Raw genomic sequence first — 26,103 nt, forward strand, 5'->3', positions numbered from 1 at the left:
TCACATCATAACATTTACACTCTTTCTGTTATTGTTTGCTTGCATTTTTGTTTTTCTTTCCAAGTTATTTTTACCTTCTTTTTAAATTCGATTTTTCTTGTGCAACAAGATAACTATATAAATATGTATACATATATTGTATTTAACATATACTTTGACATTTTTTATTTTGAAAAAAATTTCTTTACAACATTATCCCTTGCACTCACTTCTGTTCTGACTTTTTCCCTCCCTCCTTCCACCCCCTCCCTCAGATGGCAAGCAGTCCTATACATGTTAAATATGTCACAGTATATCCTAAATACAATATATGTGTGCAGGACCGAACAGTTCTCTTGTTGCACAAGAAGAACTGGGTTCAGAAGGTAAAAATAACCCGGGAAGAAAAACAAAAATGCAAACAGTTTACATTCATTTCCCAGTGTTCTTTTTTTGGGTGTAGCTGCTTCTGTTCATCATTGATCAATTGAAACTGAGTTAGAATCTTCTCTTTGTCAAAGAAATCCACTTCTGTCAGAATACATCCTCATACAGTATCAGTGTTGAAGTATATAATGATCTCCTGGTTCTGCTCATTTCACTTAGCATCAGTTCATGTAAGTCTCTCTGTATTCATCCTGCTGGTCATTTCTTACAGAACAATAATATTCCATAATATTCATATACCACAATTTACCCAACCATTCTCCAATTGATGGGTATCCTATTCATTTTCTAGTTTCTAGCCACTACAAACAGGGCTGCCACAAACATTTTGGCACATACAGGTCTCTTTCTCTTCTTTAGTATCTCTTTGGGGTATAAGCCCAGTAGTAGCACTGCTGGATCAAAGGGTATGCACAGTTTGATAATTTTGGGGGCATAATTCCAGATTGCGCTCCAAAATGGTTGGATTTGTTCACAACTCCACCAACAATACATCAATGTCCCAGTTTTTTCCCCTCCAACATTCATCATTATTTTTTCCTGTTATCTTAGCCAATCTGACAGGTGTGTAGTGGTATCTCAGAATTGTCTTAATTTGCATTTCTCTGATCAGTAGTGATTTGGAACACTCTTTCATATGAGTGGAAATAGTTTCAATTTCATCATCTGAAAATTGTCTTCAAAGGCCTTTATCAGAACCTTAACTGTGAAAATGTTTTCCCAGTTTGTTGCTTCCCTTCTAATCTTGTTTGCATTAGTTTTGTTTGTACAAAGGCTTTTTAATTTGATATAATCAAAATTTTCTATTTTGTGATTAACAATGATCTCTAGTTCAGCTTTGGTCACAGATTTCTTCCTCTTCCACAGGTCTGAGAGGTAAACTATCCTATGTTCCTCTAATTTATTTATAATCTCGTTCTTTATGCCTAAATCATGGACCCATTTTGATTTTGGTATATGGTATTAAGTGTGGGTCTACTTTGACATATTTAACATGTATGGAACTACTTGCTATCTAGGGAAGGGAGTGGAGGGAATGAGGGGAAAAGTTGCAACAGAAGTTTTTGCAAGGGTCAATGTTGAAAAATTGCCCATGTATATGTTTTGTCAATAAAAAGCTATAATAATAAAAATAATAATAATAGCAGCTGGCATTTATAGAGTGCTTTAACATTTGCAAAGCACTTTACATGTGTATCTCATTTGATTTTCACTTAATTTTAAAGACAGATCAACATTGAACAAGAGTCAGAGTTACCTGATAGATTAACTTCAGAGTTCTACTACTTATAGCCACACGATTTCAAGGACACTGGAAGAAAACTGCCAGCATATCAAATGAACACCCTGCAGGAGATTTAAAGGAGCTCATGGATAAGAGGAATAGTAGGCAGCTTCATTTCTGGAGTCAGGAATACTTAAGTTCAAAGTCAGCCTCCAGACTTATTAACTGAGTGACCTTGGAAAATCACTGTCTGCCTCATTTTTCTTACCTATAAAATGGAGAAAACAGTAGCATTTAACTCTAAACATTGTTGTGGTTATAAAAGGGGATGACATTTACAAAGGGGCTTAATAAATATTTGTTGCTGCAACAGGATCACATGATGATCAACTTGAATCTTTTCCACCATGAGGTGATTCAAGGAAATTCCAATAGACTTGTGATAGAAAGTATCATCCACAAACAGAGAGATGATTATGGGGACTGTGGATCAAAGCAAAGTATTTTTACCTTTTGTTGTTGTTTGCTTGGTTTTTTTCCCTCATTTGATCTGATTTTTTGTGTGCAGCATAACGAATATGGAAATATGTTTAGAAGAATTGTACATGTTTAACCTATATTGGATTGCTTGCTGTCTAAGGAAAAGGGGGAGTAGGGAAGAAAGTAAGAAAAATTTGACACACAAAGTTATGCAAAGGTGAATGTAAAAAATTATCTTTGAACATATTTGGAAAAATAAAAAACTATTAAATAAAAAAATAAAATTAAAAAAATCTTTATAGTCAGTGTTTATGATAAAGATCTCATTTCTAAAATATATAAATAACTGTGTCAAATTTATAAGAATACAAATCATTCCCCAATTGATAAATGGTCATAAATGGTCAGTGTGAACAAACAATTTTCAAATGAAGAAATTAAAGCCATCTATTGTCATGAAAAAAAAATGCTCTAAATTTCTGTTGATTAGAGAAATGCAAATTAAACAACTCACCTCTCAGATTGGCTAAGTTGACAGGAAAATCTTATGGTAAATATTGGAGGGAATGTGGGAAATCTGGGATACTAATACAATGTTGATGGGCTTGTGAAATGATCCAATCATTCTGGAGAACAACCTAAAACTGTGCCCAAAGGGCTACAGAACTGTGCATAACCTTTGACCCAGCAGTACCATTACGGGCAAGAAAGAAACAGTGAAAATAGTATGTTTTGATCCACATTCAGTCTCTATAATTCTTTCTCTAAATGTGGTTAGTATTTTTCATCCAAAATTTTCTGGAATTGCCTTTAATCACTAAATTGCTGAGAAGAGCCAAAGCTATAAAATTGATCATCACACAATCTTGCTACAGCTGTGTATGCTTTCCTGTAAATCTCTTTCCTTTACATCATTTCCCATTAATTCCTTTGATGTTCTCAACTTTTCGTTCTTCCAAATTAATTTTACTATTAAATTGTTGTCTTTCATTTGTTTCATTGTTGTCTCAAAGAGGATCAAAATGCCATCCCTATGATTGTGGCTAATCAAACCAATATGAGCTCAGAATTCTCTGCCACAGGTAGAGCAGGAGTAGTCCTTATTTATAACATTTGTGGTAAATTTTCTAACTGGACTCCCTAACTTTGTATATTTCACATTTCTTTTGAGCCACCTCAAATCTGCTTTGCTCATGGAACACAGAACCTTCTCTGAGGAGGGCACGCCATGCTATGCAGTCTTGTGTCAGTGTCTCTCATGTCTCACAATTGATACCAAAGTTCTTAAGAGATACGTTGACGGTGTCCTCATATCGCTTTTTCTGACATGAGTACTTGCCCTGGGTGAGTTCTTATTTTGGCAAGTGTACAATTAGCATTCAAACAATATGGCTAACCCAATGGAGTTTCACTCTCTGCAGAGTTGGAATGCTTGGCAGTTTAGGTCTAGAATGTTATCCTGCCAGATGATCTTTAGGATCTTCCTTTTTTTAAAAATTAAATTAAATTTTTTCAAATGCACATTTCTTTATGAATCATATTGGGAGAGAAAAATCAGAATAAAAGGAAAAAAGCATGGGAGAGAGGGGAAAAAAAATGAAACAAAAAAGGGAACATAGCATATGTTGATTTATATTCAGTCTCTGAAATTCTTTTTCTGGATGCAGATGATGTTTTCTTTCCCAAGTTTATTGGGATTGCTTTGGATAGAATCTTCCTATGGCAATTCAAATGGAAGCAATTCAGTTTCTTCTCATGGCAATGGTATATTGTATTTTCATAGACATAAAAAATGAGATCACCACAACTGTTCTGTAGACCTTCACTTTGGAGTCAATCTAATACCTTTTCTCTCTCACACTTTGCTTCACCACCTCCCAAACACTGACCTAGATCTGGCAATGCATGTGTCAACCTCATTATCAATGTGGACATCCCTGGAAAGTATACTGCCAGAATAAATGAACTTATCCACAGCATTCAAAACTTCTTCGTTTGCTGTAATGGATGGTTCTACATATGGATGATATGGTACTGGTTGGAGTTCCTGTGTTTTCTTCTTGTGGTGTTATGTCAAAATTAGTACAGGCTGCAGAGAATCAATCTATACTTTGTTGTATCTCAGCTTCAGAGCTATTGAGTCAATAGTTATCTGCAAACAAAAAATTATGCACCAATACTCCCTCCACTTTCGTTTCAGCTTATAGCCTTTTCAAATTGAAGAATTTACCATCATTGTGATAGCTGACCTTGATGCCACGTTCATCCTTATTTGAAGGTGTTTGACAATATGGCCAAAAGTATCATGCTTTAAAAAAACAAAAAACAACAACAAAAAAAAAAAAACAGTAAGCTAGTGAATTTTGTTAATTTTTTTTGTAGCCCAGTAAAATAATTTTTTGCTCATTTAACTACAATGGCAGTGAATAGATTTTTTTTTTTTTTGTAGGTGCTATATAAATGCTGTAAATTACTTTTATTATTGTTGTTGTTGTTGCTATGAGAGAGACACTGGACATGACAACTTTGAAAATGCCCCAAGGCTTCTTTCCACAAGAGTGTCTTATTTGGCAATGGTGTCCACTCCCGATTTCACTTTCTCTCCATCCCTGTTGAACATAAGGATCTTCATGATGGAAGCAGCCACTGGGTCTTTTTTCAAGTGCTAAAGAAGAGGCAGAGACAACAACTCCTTAGTGAATAGATGTTTTTAGGTAAAATTGTCATTTTTATTGTATTGGCTCTACCTACATGTGAACAACTGCTATTTCTCCAATTTTTAAAATCTAACCTTATTTGTATAGTGTTTTATAATTATGTTCATGTGATTCTTAGGTTCTTGTTCTTGTTATAAGGTATACTCTCAGGTATTTTATAATGTCTGCAGTTATTTTAGTGGCACATCTCTCAGTATTTCTTCTTGCAGGGTTTTATTGATGATAATATAGAAATGCTGAAGATTCATGTAGGTTTTTATTTTATATCCTGCTACTTTGCTAAAATTATTGTTTCCAAAAAAAAGTTATTGTTTCCACTAACTTCTTAGTTGAATGTTAGTTGGATCTTTAGGATTTTTTAAGTATGTCATTTGGTAAACAGAGATAGTTTTGTTGCTTCATTGTCCATTCTGATTCCTTCAATTTCTTTTTCTCCTCTTACTGCTATTGCTAGCATTTCTAATGCAATACTGATTGATATTGGTGACAGTGGACATCCTTATTTCACTCTTGATCTTATTGGGAATGCTTCTAGCTTATCTCCATTATAAATAATCCTTGTTGATGATTTTAAGTATATACTACTGCTTTTTTTTTTTTAAATAGGAACAATTTAATTATTTGATTTTGACATCCAGGATCTGTAAGAAACTTCTAGTGTAATCAATATCCAGAATAATAAAAATGAAGCACATTTTTTAAAAAAAGGAAAAATAAATTTTAAATGTGAAATATTCAGTAGCATTATTGACCAGACTATCACTGTATACATATTCCCCAAAGTCCTTCCTTGTTGTTTTTTTCTATCTTTGTCAGATCCTTAAAATTTAAAGATGGCATCTGTCAGAAGAGTCAGTGAACCATAAACCAATCAATGTGAATTATTGAAAAAGCATTTATTGAACTCCAATTCCTACCAAGTTCCAAGTACTGTATTTAGCACTAAGGATAACAACTAGAGAAAGACAGTCTTTGGAGGGAAGATAACATATTAGAGAGTTCAGCTGCTGGATAAATGAAGAAACTTTTAAAAAAAAAATTTTTTTATTGAAGTTTTTTATTTTCAAAATATATGCAAGGATAATTTTTTCAACATTGAGCCAATCCCCCCACCCCTACCCCCTTTCCCCACCTCCTCCCCATATGGCATGTGATTGTATAGTGTTTTATAATTGTTTAATATACGTTTATATATGTATGTTTATATGTTTAATATATTAAACATGATAAAAAATATATGTTAAATCCAAAATAGGCATACATATTTATACAATTATCTTGCTACATAAGAAGAATCAGATCACAAAAAATGAGAAAGAAAATAAAATTCAAGCAAACCACAACAAAAAGAATGAAATGCTACGTTGTGGTCCACCCTTAGTTCCCATAATCCTCTCTCTGGATGCAGATGGCTCTCATCATCATAAGACCATTGGAACTGGTCTGAATCATCTCATTGTTGAAGAGAGCCACTTCCATCAGAATTGATCATCCTATAGTCTTGTAGCCATGTGTAATGATCTCCTGGTCCTACTCATTTCATCAGTTCATGTCTCTCCAGGCCTTTCTGAAATCATCCTGCTTGTTTCTTACGGAACAATAGTATTCTATAGCATTCATATACCATAACCTATCCAGTCATTCCTCAACTGATGGGCATTTATTCAATTTCTAGTTCCTTACCACTACAAAAAGGACTGCCACAGACATTTTTGCACATTTGGGTCACTTTCCCTCCTTTAAGATCTTTTTGGGGTATAAGCCCAGTAGAAATAGTGCTGGGTCAAAGGGTATGCACAGTTTGACAGCCCTTTGGGCATCCAAATTGTTCTCCAGAATAGTTGGATCTGTTCACAACTCCACCAACAATGTATTAGTGTCCCAGTTTTCCCACATCCCCTCCAACATTCATCATTTATCTTTTCCTGTCATCTTAGCCAATCTGAGAGGTATGTGGTGATATCTCAAAGTTGTCTTATTTGCATTTCTCTAATCAATAGTGATTTAGAACACTTTTTCATATGATTAGAAACAGTTTCAATTTCTTCATCTAAAAATTGTTCATATCTTTTGACCATTTATCAATTGGAGAATGGCTTGAATTCTTATAAATTTGAGTCAGTTCTCTATATGTTTTAGAAACAAGGCCTTTGGGGCAGCTATTTGGTGCAGTGGATGGAGCACCACCCCTGAAGTCAGGAGGACCGGAGTTCAAATCTGACCTCAGATACTTAAAACTTAGCTGTAAATGACCCTGGGCAAGTCACTTAACCCTAATTGCCTCAGCAAAAAAGAAATGAGGCCTTTATCAGAATCCTTGAATGTAAAAAATGTTTTCCCAATTTATTGCTACTTCCCTTCTAATCTTGTCTGCATTGTTTTGTTTGTACAAAAACTTTTTAACTTAATCTATTTAAAATCATCTATGTTGTGTTCAATAATGATCTCTAGAGTTCTTCTTTGGTTACAAATTCAATTTTAAGTGCAAACTGTCATGTATCAGAAAGACAGATTACATGACTCAGGCAGGCATTTTTAGATTGTCAGTAGGTCATTTGAAACTATAGGGTATATAAACGAGGGCAAATGAAAAAGCCAAAAAATCCTTAGGAAGCAGTGTCAAGTTAGTTGATAAGGTTTGGTATAGTGTTCTTGTTGGTTTTATGGAGGTCTTGAAGCAGCCTTCATTTCAGTAGAGTAATCACCAGTAATAGCTAAGGATAAAGTCCAAATTCTTTATTATCTCCTTCAAAGTCTAGTTTCCTTACCTGGGGCTTTGGCTAGCTTTCTGGAGCCCATCCTTCAGATGGGCCTTGGTCTCAGTGGAGGAAGCAGGAGGACAGGCCAGCCACCATGGTGGTGTGAGATGGAGTGAATGAATCTGGCTCTGACCCTGGCTGAGTTTGTCCCAGCTTATATGCTCTATGCTGAGTATAAACCAATCATTATATCACTAGGAAGCCATTATTTGTTGTAAGATTAAATCAGTCAGATTAAATCAATCATGAATTTAGAACTATTAAGCATTGTGCTAAATTAGATAACCATTGTCTTGTTAATTCCACCGACTTAACCTTGTAAGAATCCTTGTTTTAAATACAGAGTTCTGGCCCATAACAGTTTGAGTCAGTTCCTTTTACCTGAAGGAAAAGATAGTAACTCCCATTAACCTAAGTCATGTGAACAAATAATCTGCATTGGTTTCTAAATGGTCTAGGGCAAGAGTTGAACAAGTCAGAGTTTAATCGGATTTAACAGATGAAGAGACCTGCCTTTCTCTTATTATTAAGTGTATTAAGTATTCAACACAGTGTCAACAATTGCTTATGGTGTGCATTTTTTTGTTTGTATTATTAAAGAAAAATTAGAATAGCACATAGAAAAACTGAGAAAGCAATACAGGTCCATCACAAGGTGGGGGAAGGGGAAAGAAGTAAAGAGAAAATGATTTGGAGATTATATTTCAGGAATAAGGAGTTACACTTTAAACTAAATTTCAACATCTGTAAGTATTGAATGAGTCTTCTCACTTTTTAGTTGCTTCTCTGGCTAATCTTTTAGCTTCTGTTTAGCCTTCAACTTTTGAATGACCAATCAAGTACATACTTTTGTTCAACATTCATTTCCCAAGTCAAATTATCTAACTTAATAAATTGGTCTCTGTGGATAGCATCTCTATTTTTGTTTTCCAGAGATTTTCTTTCCAATTGGTAATCCAGACATCCATATCTTTGGTGATGAGTTGGTTATTTGTATACACGAGTTTGTCTATATTTGACACTTTTGCTTGCTCAATCCATTTGGCAGCTGCTGCCAGTGATGTGATGTGTCTGTTGTCCACAAAATGTACTACTTATGTTTCCTTCTTTTTGCTCTGTTTCTCTTTACCTTTTTTAGAATAGATCTTGCTCTGGAGCCCCGGAGAAAGCAGTTCCTCAAACCAGCCCCTTCTCTTTCATTATTTTTGCAAGCACCCTTGACATACAGTGTTAGAACATGATTCCTGGTATGGTTGCCTATACCAATTTCTAGAGTTTTTTTTTACTCTGCCAAATCCTAGGATTTTATTTTCCATTCCTCTCAACTCTCCAAATGTTTGGTAGGAAAAGAAAGTGACTGACCTATAGAGAATGTTTCTATAGATACTTCTTATCATTTTAAGGAAAAATATTTTTATACTTATGCTTTCAAGTGTTTTTTATAGGAATGAGTATTGTAGTTTTATCAAAAGCTAGTTCTGTACCTGTTGATATATGATCTTTGTTACTTTTGTTATTGATAGCATCAATTATATTAATAGTTTAACTTTTGTTAAAACATCCTTTTATTCCTGGCATAAATCCCTCCTGTTCATAGTTATATTTGTAATATATTGTAGTCTCCTCTCCTAGCTAGTATTGTATTTAGGATTTTTACATCCATATTTATTAATGAAAGTGGTCTATAATTCTCTTTTGCTCTTCCTGGTTTAGTTATCAGGATCATATTTGTTTCATAAAGAGAATTTGGTATGACTCCTTTATCTGTTATTCCAATAATTTATTTAACATTGGAATTACTTGCTTTTTTAAAATGTTTGGTAGCATTCCCTTGTTCATCCATCTGGACTTTAAAAAACTGCCTTGGACAATTAATCAAGTCAGTTTTCAGTGAGTTTTAAGTATCCACAATGTTCTAGGCATTGTGCTAAGAATTGGAGTGGTAGTTCTGTAAATTGTTCTGTCACAAGAAATCATATTTTTTTCCTAGCTGTTCCATTAGTTTTCCCAGACACAAGCATAGAAATCGGAAAAATTTTCAGACATTTCTTTATAAACACCTGGTAGATCTGAAGCATTATCATTGACCTCTTCAAGGCCGTCTTGAAAATGAGAGAGCTCCAGTTATCAAGAGCTAGACAGCACTCAGTCATCATCATCATTTATGAATTCCTTGTGTACCGTAGTGGGCAGTGTGTGGAGTTATCACAGAAAAAAGGTATTGTATACCTGTGAATAAATTTAACTTGAAGTAATCTCCATTTCATCAGATTCTTTTGTATTCTATATAGTAAGATCCAAGATGTTCTTGCTGGCACCTAGGACAAGAAAAAACCTTTGAGATACCAGTGGACAGTCCTTCATAGATTAAAAATATTTCCTTGTTCTTCAGTTTGATTTTCCCTAAAGATGGTTCTATTTGAAACTATTATATTATTCATGAAGTACCAATGGGATTTTTGGTTCCATGTGACATATAAAACTTAGAACAATAATCTGCATCCATGAGGCCCTATACAATTTTGTCTTAAATCAGGCATATATTGAGTCTTTCTTATGTGCCAAGGATGGTGCAGTGAGCTAGGGATACAAAAAAAGGGAAAAGACAGTCCTTGCTGTTTAGTAGCTACTGTCTAGTGGGAGACAACAAGCAAACAACAATGTATAAATAAGGTACTTATTTATAAGTAGAAAAATAGAAATTCATTAACAGAACCTAGACACTAGAATTAAGGACTGGAAAAAACTTCCTACAGAAGATGGGATTTTAGCTGGAACTTGAAGGAAGCCAGGGAGTCCAGGAATTGGAGATGAGGAAAGAGAGCATTGTTGGCATGGGAGACAGAGAAAATACCTGGAAGCCAAGAAATTAAATGCCTTGTTTGAGAAATTCCAAGGAGGGTTGGGGTGTGTGCTAGGTTATGAAGAACTTTGAAAGCTAAATAGAAGATTTTATATTTGATATTGGAGATGATAGCCATTGGAATTATATCGAGGAGAGGAATGTCAGACCTGTGCTTAAAAAAAAAAATCACTAGTGGCTGAATGGAGGATGGATTTCAGGGAGGAAAGACTTGAGAGAGTGAAATCCATCACCAAGCTACTGCTGATGAATGCCTGCATAGAGTGGTGGCAATGTCAGGAGAGACAAGAAACCATAACCCAGACCAGAGGTATTTCTTAGGGATTCACAGAAATTCAGATGGAAAGGATTTCCAACTCTTCTTCAACATTCCCAATGTCGAATAGTCAGTCAGTTTCTGTTGGAAGACTTAGTTTACAGGAAATCCACTGACTCTAGAGGCAGGGACTGTACTGGGACTACTAGTATAAAGCTTTCTCTTGCTTTTGTATTGGTGGGCTTCTCTCATTGTTGGAGGGAGGGACTGTACCGGGACTACTAGTATAAAGCTTTCTCTTGCTTTTGTATCGGTGGGCTTCTCTCATTGTAGGGGATGTGCATTTTTGCAAGAATCGTACTAAAAAGATTCTTCTTTCACTCTGGACTTATGATTCATTATTGGGCTCAGGGCTAACTATCACTAGCTCTAGCTTGGTGAGTCCCTTTATAACAAAAAATAATCAGAAAAAGGCATGAAGATGAGTGATAGAAGATTTTTTTAATTTTTATTTGTTTATTTATTTATTTGTTTATTATAGCTTTTTATTTACAAGATATATGCATGAGTAATTTTTCACCATTGACCCTTGCAAAACCTTCTGTTCCAACTTTTCCTCTCCTTTCCTCCCACCCCCTCTCCTAGATGGCAGATAGACCAATACATGTTAAATATGTCAAAGTATATGTTAAATACAATATATGTATACATATCTATACAATTATTTTGCTTCACAAGAAAAATCGGACTTAGAAATAAGGTAAAGATAAACCTGAGAAGGAAATCAAAAATGTAAGTGGATACAAACAGAGGGAGTGGAAATGCTATGTTGTGGTTCACACTCATTTCCCAGAGTTCTTTCGCTGGGTGTAGCTGGTTCTCTTCATTATTGAACAAATGGAACTGATTTAGTTTATATCATTGTCGAAGAGAGCCATGTCCATCAGAACTGACCATCATTTAGTATTGTTGTTGACGTATACAATGATCTTCTAGTCCTACTCATTTCACTCAGCATCAATTCATGTAAGTCTCTCCAGGCCTTTCTGAAATCATCCTGCTGGTCATTTCTTACAGAACAATAATATTCTATAACATTCATATATTGTGGATTATTTCTAATAGTTTTTTAGTAGAATCTCTGAGGTTCTCATCTCAAGTATCCCATCATATCATCTGCAAAGAATGATAATTTGGTTTCCTCATTACCTATTCTAATTCCTTTAATCTCTTTCTCAACTCTAATACAATATTGAATAGTAATGATGAAAGTAGGCAACCTTGTTTCACCCCTGATCTTATGGGAATAGGTCCAGTTTATCCCCATTACATATGATGCTTACTGATGGTTTTAAATAGATGCTATTGACTATTTTAAGAAAAGTCCATTTATTCCTACACTCTCAAGTGTTTTTAATAGGAATGGATGTTGGATTTTATCAAATGCTTTTTCTGCATCAATTATGCTAATAATTTCCCCAATATTGAACCAGTCTTGCATTCCTGATAATAATCCTACTTAGTTGTGGTATTATCCTGGAGATGATTTCTGTAATCTTTTTGTTAATATTTTATTTAAGATTTTTGCATCAATATTCATTAAGAAGATTGGTCTATAATTTTCTTTCTCTGTTTTCAACTAATGTGATAGAAGATTCTATCTGAGAAGGAGAAAGAAAGCTAATTTGGCTGGATTTTACAGTTCATAAAAAAAAGTAATATATAATAAGGCCAGAAAAAAAGTTTGACCAGTGCTATAAAGCCTTTTTATAATTTGATCTAAGCAGCAATAAGGAGCCACTGGAGCTTTTGATTATGGAAATGACATGTTTAGACCTGAGCTTTAAGAAAATAAAATTTGACAACTGTTGGAGGATAGATTAAAAGAGAGATTTGAGCCAGAGATGTGAATTAGGAGCCTTTTTCAGTAGTATAGGTGAGAATTGATAAAGTCCTGAGCTAATGTAATGGTAGTAAAGGTGGGGTGGGAGGAGAGGGAAATAAGTGTTTATATATTGCTATATTAAAGCTTTGCAATTATTGTCTCATTTGATCTTCATAGCAACCCTTAGAGCCGTAATCTGTATTTTACAGTTGAGGAAACTGAGGAAAACAGTTTAAGTGACTTGTCTAGAGTTGCATAGCTTTTAAAAGTCTGGGGTCAATTTTAAACTTAGACCTTCCTGACTTCTAGTCCATCTTTCTGTCCATTTTGACACATAGCTACTTTGTATGAGTTAGAAAGAAAGTCTTGGAATTTGAGTTGTCTTGGAGATAGAAATGACATTCAGTGACATTTAGTAGCTGAATTGATGTATGTTGAGTGAAAAAAAAGTAAGTTATCAAAGATAATAGGTTGCAAACAGTGATGGGGAAGATGGGTGGTTCCCTCGAACAGTAATAAAGTTGGGAAGAGATGTGGATTTGGGGGAGACATGGGCATGGGCTTAATGATTTCTGTTTTGTACATGTTGCATTTGACCCTTGGGGCATCCAATTTGAAATGTCTAATAGGTAGTTTGTAGAGAACAGCTGAAAACTCAAATAACTAAGCAAATAACAAAATGACACGATTGTAGTGACTCAAAAACTTGCAAAAGCATTCAGTTAAACCATATGTGACCATGATAGCCACATTTTGTTCCCATGGTCCCTTCCCTATCCAGGGAAAATGGGAGTTTCAGTTATCATTTACATTTTTCTTACTAAGTGATTAGAAACAGTTTTCATATGGTTGCTAAAAGTTGCAGTACTTTTGAGAATTTTTTATTTATATTCCTTGATCTATTAATTTCCTATTAGAACTTAGGCATAAGATACTTTATATCTTAGATCCTATGCCTACAGATATATCTATATGCCTATCAGATAATTGATGCAAAAAAATCATTTTGCTTGTCCAAAAGCTTTTCAATGCCACCATTTCACTTTGGGACGTTAAGAAATTGTTAGGGGGGCAGCTAGATGGCGCAGTGGATAGAGCATCAGCCCTGGATTCAGGAGGATCTGAGTTCAAATGTGGTCTCAGACACTTTGACACTTCCTAGCTGTGTGACCCTGGGCAAGTCACTTAACCCTAATTGCCTCTGCAAAAAAAAAAAAGCAAAAAGAAATTGTTAGGAAATTTTTTCTTATACCAAATCTGAATATGCTTTTGAAGATAGCTATCAGGTCTCTTACCAAGTATTTCTTCTCCAGGTAAACCACCTCAGCTCCTTCAGCCTATCATTGTTATTAATTTACACTCTGAACCTAGAGATGGAGGGGGAAAACATGGCAGTTTTGTGAATTTGGAAAAATAGAAACCATAGAAATTCTCCAGATGATCCCTTGAAGCCCCATTGCAACAATTACATTTCTATATTGTTATTTGCATTTGTAGTTATTCTTCAGAATATATCCCCCCAAAAAGAGATCTAAAAGATTTTCCCTAGTTTCTAGGTGGGAGAATGTCAGAACTCTGAATTCAAAGCAGAGGCAAGATTTCTTGAAATTCCTTATTGCCCATTTTAGAGTATATGGAATTTCTCCCAAAAAAGGCTCAGTTTATAATGGTAACTACTCTCAGTTTAAAATATGCATGTTTTACACATAGTAGATACTGAATAAATATTTGAATTAAAAGTAAAATAATAAAACAGTTGATTTAATGTAGTCAGTAAATTATAACTTTAGATGGCCAACTTGCTTTTTCCAACCTAAATAATATATATATTTTTTTAACTGCAGGTAAGGTGCCTGGGGATGACTGCCCCCTTGTGTGGGGTCAGTGCTCACACTGTTTCCACATGCACTGCATTCTCAAGTGGCTTAATTCTCAGCAAGTACAGCAGCATTGTCCCATGTGTCGACAGGAATGGAAGTTCAAAGAGTGACTGACATCTTCTGTGACATCTGTCTTTTCTTCGTGTCATGTGGTGAAGAACTCTGTAACCTTGGGCTTATAGATCCCAAGCCACAAAAAGGAGTCATTTTTACAATCTTTTAGGCTTTGATGCTTTCAACAGAAACCTTGAGACCACCCACATAATAGGAAGGGCATGAGAAACAGACTGGGTACATGAAGTCACCTTTCTTCCCCTATGTTTTAACTCTGTTTTAGTGGATAGGAGCTGTAGTGGTTCACAGGATTAGGCTTCTCTGATTCTAAGAGAATTGGGAAGAGGACTGGACTTGATTTTGTTTTTTTCCATTGGCAATGTTGAAACTTTTCATCTTGAAAACTAAAATTCATTAAACTATCTGAATCTTGCTAAAGGCCCTCTGGGCCTCCCAGTTCTTTACTTGATAGGTTTATAAGCCTCGGATGTGTCTTGATATGAAAATACTCATGAATAAACATTTCTGTGAAACACCAGTGAGGCCCTCCTATAAAAAATGAGAGGAGACATTGCTGCTTTAGGGCTATCTGATGTAAATTAAACAGGTAAGATGACACACTAAGAAGGGGACAAAAGACTAAGTAGGTCATATTGGGATAAGAGAGCAGCTGTTTTTACAAACATAGCATTCTCAATTAGCTTAACTATTTAAGCATGCTTTAACAGTCCAAGGGAAGAGAAGGGGATAGTAGCCAGACTTAAGAGAAGTTCTTGCTGACTGAGTGGTAAAAGGATTTTGGGAGGATATAGTGAATACTGTAGGATGAGGTATTTGGGGAGAGAAATCAAATACAAATGGAGCTAGACTTTCTGCCCTCAAAGGATTCCATGAAACCCCTAGTAAACAGAACAAGAAAAATAGAGGTAATTTATTGTACAAGATATACTTTGCAAGTATGAAACTTCAGGTTCCATCCTTAGCCTCTCAAGTTGTTTTCATTTTTGAAAGGCAGTATGGTATAGCAGAGAGGACTTTAGACTTAGGGGTCAGGAAAGTCTGCCTCAAACACTTTTCTTTGGTGACTCTAGACACAGGTCACTTAATGTCTTTGTATCTCATTTTTCTCATCTGTAAAATGTGGGAATTGGGTTAAGTAAAGTCTCTTCCATTTCTAAGTATATGATCTGAAACCATACTGATCATTGAAGCTGGTCATTCATACCCTCTTGTTCATATCATTGTAATTCCTTAATGGCACTGAGTCATGAAAGCCCTCCCTTATAATAAATATTACAGCTAATTAAAATCAACAAATTGGCTGTGTCTGAGAATGAGTGGTCACTACTATTTGACACTGCTATGATCATCCAGGTGGAATGTGGGCATTTTGTTTTGTTTTTTAGAAGACTGAGTTTCCCTGTACTGAATTTCCTTATTCTGCTCAAGAATAAGTCATGGGTCCAGTCCCATTCTGGTCAGCATAGGAGCTTGGATCTCCTCCATTTCTGATCTAGGTCAATTTGAACCTTCTTAGACAATATTAGACTATCCTTGACTCTCACTTGATTCACCCCTTCTCCACTGGAGGTAGGGGTGAGAATCTTCCCATGTTAAAGCTATACTTGATGTAGAACAAAATTAGAACTCAGAACTCCCATGGTCAGGAGCTTGGCCAGCCTCATTCTTCCTAGTTATAGGATACCAGTACACCCAACTTGACAGGTATTTCATTGTCATTTTCTTTTATTTGTAGTCATTTTCAGATCCTGTGACATAAAATCATAGGCCATGGAAAAAAGGCAGCCTAGAGATAATCTAATTTAATCAATATACAGATAGCTTGTTTTCCACTCGTACTGTGTCCTTCAGGGTTCAGATAACTTTTATAAGCTGGTGCCAGTAATGCCAGAAGCTGTTTCTAGAGTCTTGGCATGCCATAAGCCAGATGTATTCTTTTCCTAGGGAAGCTGCAAAAAGTATAGCTTGTCTAATAAAAACTAAGTATCTTGAGGGCAGGGCCTTTCAAACTCTATTTCCTGGGGCACTTAAAGTAATTTTTTGCATACAGTATGCATCTAATAAATATTTGAGATACTTTTGAAGATAACCCTGGAAGGGGCATGGGTTTGGGGTAAGAATAGTTGAGGAAATAGGTCTTTCCTCTTCCTCCTCCAATCTTAAAAACTTCTTTCAAATATGTTTCTTTCTATGGTTATCTCAGGAGTCCCAGCTTCCTACTTTCTCGTACTGCATATCAGAATTTGTCACCATTGCCCTGACCCGTAAAAACTATGCTTGAAGTCATTTGGCTTTTCCCCATTCTGGACTTGGGGTTTCTAGAATTAACTAAATTAGGACAAACTCCAAATACTGGAGGTCCACTGAGAATCGGTCCACATTTTCCATTTAAAATGGTGTGTGAACTTTTTAAAACAATTGGCCTTTAATTCCTTGAATTGTGTAAAAGGGGTCCATTAGAAAGGGCTGGATTTCTATATTTGGAAAGATTGGAATGGCAGTAGGTTCTAAGAGTATCCAGCCTATCAGCCTGGGCTCCCAAGTCTAGGTTCTGACCAGTTGTAGAAAACTCAATTCTTTATCCAGGCTGCCTGAAATCCTTATGTTCATTGACCTACTAGATCTACTGGATCTTTCAGATTCTGAACCAGAGGGAGGGAAATCATCGCCGAGCCAGCTCCTAGGAGTGGCTGGGCTCGGGATGTCCAGGATCTCCAGGTTCCTGGACCAAAGGTTCCTTCCCCTCCCCCTTCGCCCCCCCACCCGCCATAGATTTCCATCTCTGAAGGAGAGCAAAGAATTTCTCACGGCTTTTGTCGACACCCCGCAAGGTGGAGGTGGTGCTGTCGGGGCTTCGGTGCCGCTTCAGAGCCGGGCTCCGCCCCCGCAGGTTCCCCCCGCCTTTCTCGTGTTTGGGGTACTGCACCAGGAGGGAGGGAGTTGCCCCCCAGGCTCGCCTCCACCTCCGCTCTCCGCGCAAGAGGCCCTTCCCGCTGCCAATATAAGGAGCAGGCGGGCCCCTCGGAGGCTCAGAGCTCCTGGCTGTCAGAGGGGGCACCGCCGCTGGTTCTCTTCAGTGGGTCTCGCCTGCGCTCCCCGATGCCTGCCTCAGGGAAGCTGGTAGCGGCCATCCTGGCGCTCGGCCTCCTGCTGGTGCCCCCCGGTCACGCCTGGTACAAGCAATCGGCCGGACCCAGCTACTACTCCGTGGGCCGCGCGTCGGGGCTGCTGTCCGGCATCCGCCGCTCCCCTTATGCCCGGCGCTCTGACCCGGTGCAGGACAGCGGAGACATGGCGAACGGCGCCTTTCCCGAGCCTCGAACCAGCCTTCGGAGCCTGGTGAGTATGGGGGTGATAGGGCGTCCCGCCACGGGACGAAGCCAAGGAAGCGGCCCGAGAGCATTCCGAGGGCTGGGTGAGAGCGGGGAGGGCGAGGGCGGCCCGGGTCCGGGAGAGGCTCGGGAGTCCCTGAGGGAGGCTGCGCTCGCTCCCTTACGTCTGTCGCGGCCCTCCCTGCCTAGGCGGTGTGCGTGAAGGACATCGCTCCGAATCTGCAGAGCTGCGAGCTGCTCCCCGACGGGCTCGGGACTTTTCAGTGCAAGGCGGACGTTTTCCTGTCTCTGGACTCGGCTGACTGTCTCAGTCCCTGATCTCTCCCGTCCCCAGCCGTCCCTGGGATGGAAATTGTAGAGTTGGAGCCTCGATTCTCACCCGCCCACCCCTTCTTACCCCAAAATGAATAAAGTGAAACAATGAAACCGCGGCAGAGTCTGTGTGTGTGCGCTGGGTCCTGGGGGCGAGGGTGGGGGGAGGGGGATGACCCTCGGGAGTTCTCAAAAGGGAGTTTCCGAGATGGTATTTACTGCAAAATAGCGCTGGGATCCCCGTCCCCTCCCAGTTCTTCCCTCTTCATTTTCCCTCGTCTGGTGGAACGAACGCGCGCCCGCGCACACCCACTCTCTGTTATTCGTGGACTTGGCTATAGGTCTTGATTCCCCGAGGGATTTGTGTTGTGTTTGAAGCTGGCTTGTGGTTGGACAAGAAATCTTGCTTTCTTCCTGGTCCTTTCCGGTAAGGAAGAAGAAAGATACAATATTGACCCTAGCTGGTTTATTTTTAATTGGACCAGGAGGAAAGGGGAGAAAGGAAAAACATTCATAACTAAATCTTAGGGTGATAAGGAACCCAAAACGAAAAGAAATTTATGAGAAACCAAAATAAATAAAATTGAATTTTAAAAAGTGGTAATGATATATATAGTGGGGAAATGGTTATGTAAATCCCAGTTCTTCCTGTATGACCTTTATGTCTCTGGACCTCATTTTCCCCATGTAAAATTAAGGGATTAGAATGGATGGTCTCTGAAGTTTCTTCCAGGTTTAAATCTATGATCCTGTTGTGGGAAGGCTGAACCTCTCCCCCCTCCTTCCCGTATAGCATGGGGTACACTATTTATCATTGTGTGGCTGGAAGGGAACAAAAATAGATATCTTTAGTCACTTATCCCCAACCCTTCTCCAAGAGCGACTATTTCCTACTAGAAAGGAAAACAGAAAGTTGGGACCAGAAGCTAGAGAAAGATTAGAATCTGCTCCCTTAAATATTATTAGTCTACAGCAAGGCTTCTTAAACTTTTTCCACTCATAATCCCTTTTTGCCTGAAGAATTCTCTATGACCCAGGGGTATATGGATATGTAAAATAGATATAAAAATCAAATGTTTACAATAGTAAATCATAAAGTCAGGACTCCCGCATTCAGTTGTTACAAGACCCACAGTTTAAGAAGCTTTGTTCTAAGAAATGTAGTCCAATCCAACTTCTGATTGCTGTTTCATTAATGGAGGAAACAGGATCTCATACTTTATATTAAATCTCTTTTCCACCAAATATGAGTTCCACAATGAATAAATATATCTAACACCGAGGGGAAAAAACCAAATAAACCAAAACACCTTTTTTATATAATTCAGTAGCCAAACAAAAATTAAAGTGTATATATATATATATATATATATACAATCTGAAAATAAACAGTGAAAGGACTCTCCCATTGGGAGCAAGATAATGCCTTGGTAAAACCAAGGGAGAGAACCCTAGATCACAATCAAGGGAAAATTCCTCAATGTCTCTAGTGCAGTAAGCTGGGGACAGGGACATGATGGAGACCCTCATATTGGCTTCTTCCCAGAGTTATTTCCTTGAGCAACCTGAAATGAGACAGGCATTTTCTATCTCCTCTTTGAAATTAGAAGCCAGAAACAGAAACACCTGAAGCTTAAAGGACATAAAAGTGCTCTTCTCTCCCGGACTTACCATCTTTATCTTGCTCCTCATGCAGGCTTAAGATAGTGATCTCCTCCAATAGAAAGTCCCCTGCCAATGGGTTTTGGGATATAATTGGGGAAATTGGATTAACAAATTTTTTTTTTTACTCGTTTAAAAATTTTATTTTAAAAATTTCCTCTACTTTTCCAAATACATGTAAAGATAGTTTTCAACATTCATTTTTGTAAGAGTTTATGTTCCAAATTTTTCTACCTCCTTCCCTTACCTCCTCCCTCCCCAAGACAGCAAGCAATCTGATATAGGTCAATAGCAATCCTTTTAAATATATTTCTGTATTTGTCATGTTGTGCAAGAAAAATTAGACCGGGAAGGGGGAAGGGAACCCACAAGAAAGAAAAAACGAATAAACCAAAAACAAAAGGTGAAAATACCTTTGCTCCACATTCAGACTCCATTTCTTTCTCTGATTGTGGATGGCATTTTCCATCCCAAGCCTACTGGAATTGTCTTGAATTATTGAATTGTTGAGGAGAAGCCAAGTACATCATAGTGGACCATTATATGATCTTGTTATTATGTACAATGAATGTGATCTATGATGTGGGGGTTTGGCACTAGATGATGGCAGACACCAAAAGTTGGGATTCAGTCATGTGAAGAATTCCTAATGGCCATTCTTTTTGGCAAAAGGTAGATTTATTTAGGGAAATAGGTTAAGAGACAAAATGAAGAGATACAATAGACACTGGGAATGGTAATTATGAAGTAGAGTGGGAGAGTATATGAAAACAAGTTGGAACAGTTACTCAGTAGAAAGGGAGCACCCATGAGGTTGGGGCTTGCCCTAAAATGGCAGAAAAGTCCCCCTTGAAAGGGATTTAGCACCCTAAAAGAGTTAGCTGTGAGGAGAATGAGGTTGGGAAACAGTGGAGTTAGGGGAGATATCATGTGGGCTTGGGAGAAGAGGAAGGGAAAGGTGAAAAATACCAAAGGCAGAATGCTATGGGCAGGCTGACCCAAAGGAAGATAGCAGAAAAGCTATGAGCTATAAGTTGTTTTATAGGGAACATTTAGCCTCAGGGTCTTGACGTAACTTGGATTTCTAACCCTTTAGAGGATGGAATCAAGGAACTAAATAGATCTCCACTACTAGAGCCTTCTTCCTGCTTGCCTAAGGGATTAATTTTTATCAATTCCTCTGCTAACCATACCTAACACTTAATCACAATATTCTCTTGGTTCTGTTCACTTTACTCAGCATCAGTTCATTAACATCCATTTTTAAAAATCTTGAGTTCCAAATTGTTTCCCTCCCACCTGTCCCTCTCCTAGCCCTTGAGAAGGCTAGCAATATGATCTCTATTTAAGCATATGAAGTCATTAAATTAAATTAAGTGAAAAAATGTGCTTTGATCTGTTCCACATCCTCTGCAGGATTTATCATTTTCCTATTCTTAAACAAAATATACACTTTCTCCCATTGGTGAGTACTTCTTGGAACCTCCATTTTTGGAGCAAAATCATCTTTTATTCTCCTGACTTCACACCAAAATTCATTTTACCGTCCTTACCAGTTTCCTTCTTTTCAGCTCTCTTTTTATGCAGTTATCTTCCTTCATAGAAGGAAGGATTAGAATGCCCTTCCTGAGGGCAGAGATGTTTCTGCTAGTATTTATTTGTATTCCCATTGCTTAGCACAGTGCCCAACTCATTTGTCAGTCAATTGTCAGTCAGTTTATTAAGTATTGATGATAGTACTTGGCACTATGCTAAGTGCTGAGGATACAAAGAAAAGTCCTCCTCCACCAAAAAAAAAGAGGGGGGGTCCCTATTCTTACAGTCAAATAGGGGTGGGGTTTGGGGAGAGAAACTACCTATATACAACAATGTACAAAGTAGTTCTATGCAGGATACTTTGAGGGTAGTCTCAGAGGGATTAAGGGGGATTGGGAAATGCTTCTGGCAGAAAGTAGGACTTTAATTGAGACTTGAAGAAAACCAAGGAAACCAGGGAAACCACTTGGCAGAGATGGGAAGGGAAAGTGTTCCAGACAGAGTAAAATGTTTGTTGTTGACTTGGTGATTTAAAAAAAAAAAAAAAAAGGCATGAAAATTACTTGGTTCAGATGTGTCTGACTTTGTATGACCCATTTGGGATTTTCTTGGCAAATAATTAGAGTGGTTTGTCATTTCCTTCTCCAGCTCATTTTACAGATGAAGAAACTGAGGCAAATAGGGTTGTGACTTTCCCAGGATCACACAATTGGTCACAGTTTGCATTTGAATTCAGAAAGAGTTCATGTGCAAAGAGCTAGATAGATCATTTGGAGCAGAAAAGGACTTAAGTAAAGACTCATTGAATCTTTTGAGGAATCTATACAACTGTAGATTGAGGGTTTTTTTTTTTTTTTTTTTAACTGGATTGTGATTTGTTTTGTGTAGGGTGTTGCAGGTGACGAAATTTCTTCTAATAAGTCATTCACTCACTACTTACCCTGCCCCACATCCTTCCTTATTTAAATATCACATATAGATTACCATATCCACATTCTGGTCTTCCTGTTCTTTTGTACACAAACCCATCTATTCTGGACAAATTAACCTATTTGCTGTCCCTGGAAACACTTCTTGGCCTTTCCATCTCCATGTCTTTCCTTCTCTCCTTCCCTCCATTTCTTGCAATCCTTCTAATCTCTCCTTAATGAAGTGTCTCTCTGTTCCTATGCCAGTAATATGATGTCTTTTCTTACTGATTAATTTGCAAAATTTGTAGATAAATTTCTCTCTTGGGAGGCAGTATAGCATAATGGCTAGAAAGCCCACTTAAGAATCATGAAAATTCTGTTTTAAGTCTGCCAGTGATATATTTTGGATGTTAGCATAGTAATTTAAAAAAAAAAAAAAAAGCATTGGGCAGGTCGGGTTATTAATTTAGCAGCAAAAACTGATTTCTCTCCATTAATTCTTTTTGGCTAACCATGATATTGCCATCAACAAGGAACATAAGTTTGGAAAAGTCTTATTTCCCTTTATAAAAGGGTTAGAGAAGATAAGAACTCAGGTCTCTTTTAACTCTCAACAATCCATCAATTACCAGTATTCTCCAAATGGCCAGTTTCCCTGAACTATAAATACAGGACATCTAGGTGTCAAAGTGGGCCTGGAGTCAGGAAGATTTGACTTGAAATGTGGTCCCAGACTCTCCTGAGCTATGTGACCCTGGGCAAATCAATTGCTTTTTACCTGTTTCCTCATCTGTAAAATGGAGAAGGAAATGGCCAACCACTCCAGTGTTCTTGCCAAGAAAACTGAACCAAGGGGTCATGGAGAGTTGGACACAACTAAACAACAGTGTAGAAGTGGGAAGACCTACCTCTAACAGATCATCACTTGGGAGAATTCTGATCCTCTTAACGATAATCTCACAGTCATCAAACATATGTAACCACTCATCAAATAAAATACTCAGCACTTTGTGAGGGTCTTGGTGCTGGAAACTGCAAAGGATGCACAGAGAAATAAGGCATAATTCTTGCCTTTCAAGAATTTATGGCTTTTCAAGATTTATTAAGAACTGAGATTTCATTGGTATAGGACAGAGGTGTCTGACTCTTGAGTGAAGTCCCAACTGACTTAGAATGTATTAGAAGATGTTTAACAAAATAAAGATACAATGTATCGTAGATACTGTTAATTTAGGGGCATTGGGGTGGTACAGTGAATAGAGTTCCAGATCTGGAGTTAGGAAGTTAGGATCTTCTCTAGTTCAAATCTGGCCTCAGGTACTTATTAACTGTGTGATCCTAGGCTTAATCCTTTTGCCTCAGTTTTCTCATTGGCAAAATGAACTGGAGAAGGAAATGGCAAACCATTCCAAGTACCTTTGCCAAGAAAACCTTCAAAATACGGTCTCGAAGAACAACACAACACTATTTATGTTTTTCTAAGTCAATATGTGACCTAGAAAGGAAACTCATTCTACCAATATAAATTAGAAACTCCTTGCTACCCTATAGAATCTTCTGTCCAGTAGAGTGGAGGCTGGACCAGAATCTGTATTTTTCTTTTTCAAAGTCTTGCGCCTCACCCTCCCAGTATGAGTACCTTACCTGGTCTACAATTTCAGACAGGCCCTTCCACTCTGTCACCAGTTGCTTCTCTCTAGGGTTGTATCCTAGAATAGCACATCCACATTTCCATCTCCTGATCTCCAGTTCTAGAACCATGATCAAATCAACTCTGCTATTGTTCTTGCTCAACTTTCTGGCTGTCATCTTAAGATCTACAATATCCAGGGAGTGATAGGAACTACAGTCAGAACTAGATAACAATTTACCAAGAGTGTGAGATAGAGATGAAAAGAGAGAATAGGAAGGAGAGGCATGACTTTTCCTGAATCTTTCATAAAAAGATAAAGCAGAGAAGAGACAGTTGGGAACAAGAAGAGGCAGTCAGGGAGTTGAGTCAAGTCAGTAAGCACTCATTAAGTACCTAGTGTGTTCTTGAAAAGGTTTTGTGAATCTCCTTTCCTAAAGACCCACTTATATCCTCTACAATCCTCAAGGTCTGCTAGGTGGTGAAGGGAAAAGATGCTGGGCAATTCACATAACCCTCAAGTTAACTTAACCCTGCATTATTTTTCTTATCTGTAAAATGGGTTAGAGAAAGAAATGGTAAACTGCTTCAGCATCTTTGCCAAGAAAACCCCAATGAGGTCATAAAGAGTTAAATATGACTGCAAAATGACTTCACACACATATAGCCATCATACTTCAGAACTTCAAGATCTGTATTAATACTCCCTGAAATATTCAATTTACTTATTTCCCACTTATTTATTCTCTCACCTCAATACAACTACATGTGGAGATGGTCATACATACCATTGACCTTGCCATTATCCACAAGTATTCTACTTTTATAATCAAAAACTCTGAACTTCCTTTATCTTATCACAATCAATTGCCATTCTTCCTCTCTCTGACCTCTCTCTGACTTGCAACCCCAAACACACCCTTTTTCCCCATTACTATGTCTGGTAAATATCTTAAACTTAACACATCCAAAGCTTGAACTTAGCTTTCCCTCAAATTTTCCTTTCTTCTAACTTCCCCTGTTACTGTTGGGGTACTGCTATCCCCCCAATTACGCAGGGTATCATCCTCCACTCCTTATTCTTTCTTACCCCTTCATCCCCCATCCAATCTATTGCTAAAGCCCGTGGTTTCTACTTTTATAAAACATTTTAATACATGCTCTTTCTGTCCTCTGATACCCTTATATCTGTGTGGTTCAGATACCATTTAATAAAAAGCTGGAGAGATCTCTAGAAGCAAAGCAAAGTTTATTATATGTTCTCCCGAGAATCGGGCGTCCCAGCCATAGAGCAGACAATCGAAGGGAGGAGGCACCGTAGGGGGCAGGGTCAACACTTTTAATCCCTAACGCAAATACCCCCTCCCATCACTGACCCTCATCCTTATTGGCTGAGGCTTACATTCTATACTCGGGAACTACCCAAGAAACTGAACTTGACCAATAAGTACATAGTTGCCCATATTTGACTGAAATAGGGAGGATAGCAGGGAGGGGGCTTAAGTATGCCCTTGACTTAATGCTTAAAGTCCTTCAGACCTACTCAAACTTTGAAATAAATGAAACCTTACTTGATTTTCACAACTGTCTTGAAAGTTCTCACCTCATCTCGTTCATATCCATACAAGCTGGTGCAAGCAAGTCACATCTAGACTACTCCACTAGCCTTCTTCCTATCTTGTTTCATTTCACTCCAGTTCGTTTCATTTTCTGCTTAGCTTGCAAAGTGATATTCCTAAAGCAAAGGACCAACCACATCTCATTGACTTGACTTACCCATTTAATGTATTTCTGGGACTCCCTACCATCTCCAAGATTAGTTAGAAAATCTCCTGGCTTTTAAAGATTTATATAACCACCACTCTTTCTACCTTTCTAGGCTTCTTACACCCACATCCCCCTCCTCCAATCACCATCAATTCTGTAGTCTAGTGATACTGGTCTTTTTACAGTTCTTCAAATAAGAGGCCATTTTCTAATTGCATGCATTTTCATTGGCCTGGATTTTTCTCCATCTCTTAACCTTCCTGGGATTCCTTCAAGTCCCAGCTGTAGTAGACAGATTGATGGACCTGAACTCAGGGAAAATGAGTTCAAACAATGCCTATGACATCTACTTTTTGTAGATATTTTCAGAGTTTCCTTTTTTTTTTT

The 26,103-nt window shown here is 37.7% G+C and overlaps 2 protein-coding genes across 4 annotated transcripts in view; both read left to right on the top strand.

Moving 5' to 3' along the window:
* Positions 1–15,848, top strand: part of ANAPC11 (anaphase promoting complex subunit 11) — a 28,951-nt gene extending 13,103 nt beyond the window's left edge. For all 3 annotated transcript variants that reach the window (XM_012548611.3, XM_003768603.4, XM_031965651.1), the window contains exon 3: positions 14,456–15,848. In XM_012548611.3, the coding sequence (XP_012404065.1) occupies positions 14,456–14,601 (146 nt within the window). In that variant the 3' untranslated portion in view covers positions 14,602–15,848. The remainder of the gene's footprint in view (positions 1–14,455) is intronic.
* Positions 15,849–15,958: 110 nt separating this feature from the next.
* On the top strand, positions 15,959–19,386 carry NPB (neuropeptide B). The gene is given in 3 exon segments (XM_031965649.1): positions 15,959–17,607; positions 17,610–17,905; positions 18,088–19,386. Coding segments are annotated over 3 exon segments (864 nt in total). The 5' UTR covers positions 15,959–17,168; the 3' UTR covers positions 18,217–19,386.
* The last annotated feature ends 6,717 nt before the right edge of the window (positions 19,387–26,103 follow it).

The sequence above is a fragment of the Sarcophilus harrisii genome, chromosome 4 (assembly GCF_902635505.1).
Source record: "Sarcophilus harrisii chromosome 4, mSarHar1.11, whole genome shotgun sequence".
Taxonomy (NCBI): Eukaryota; Metazoa; Chordata; class Mammalia; order Dasyuromorphia; family Dasyuridae; genus Sarcophilus; species Sarcophilus harrisii.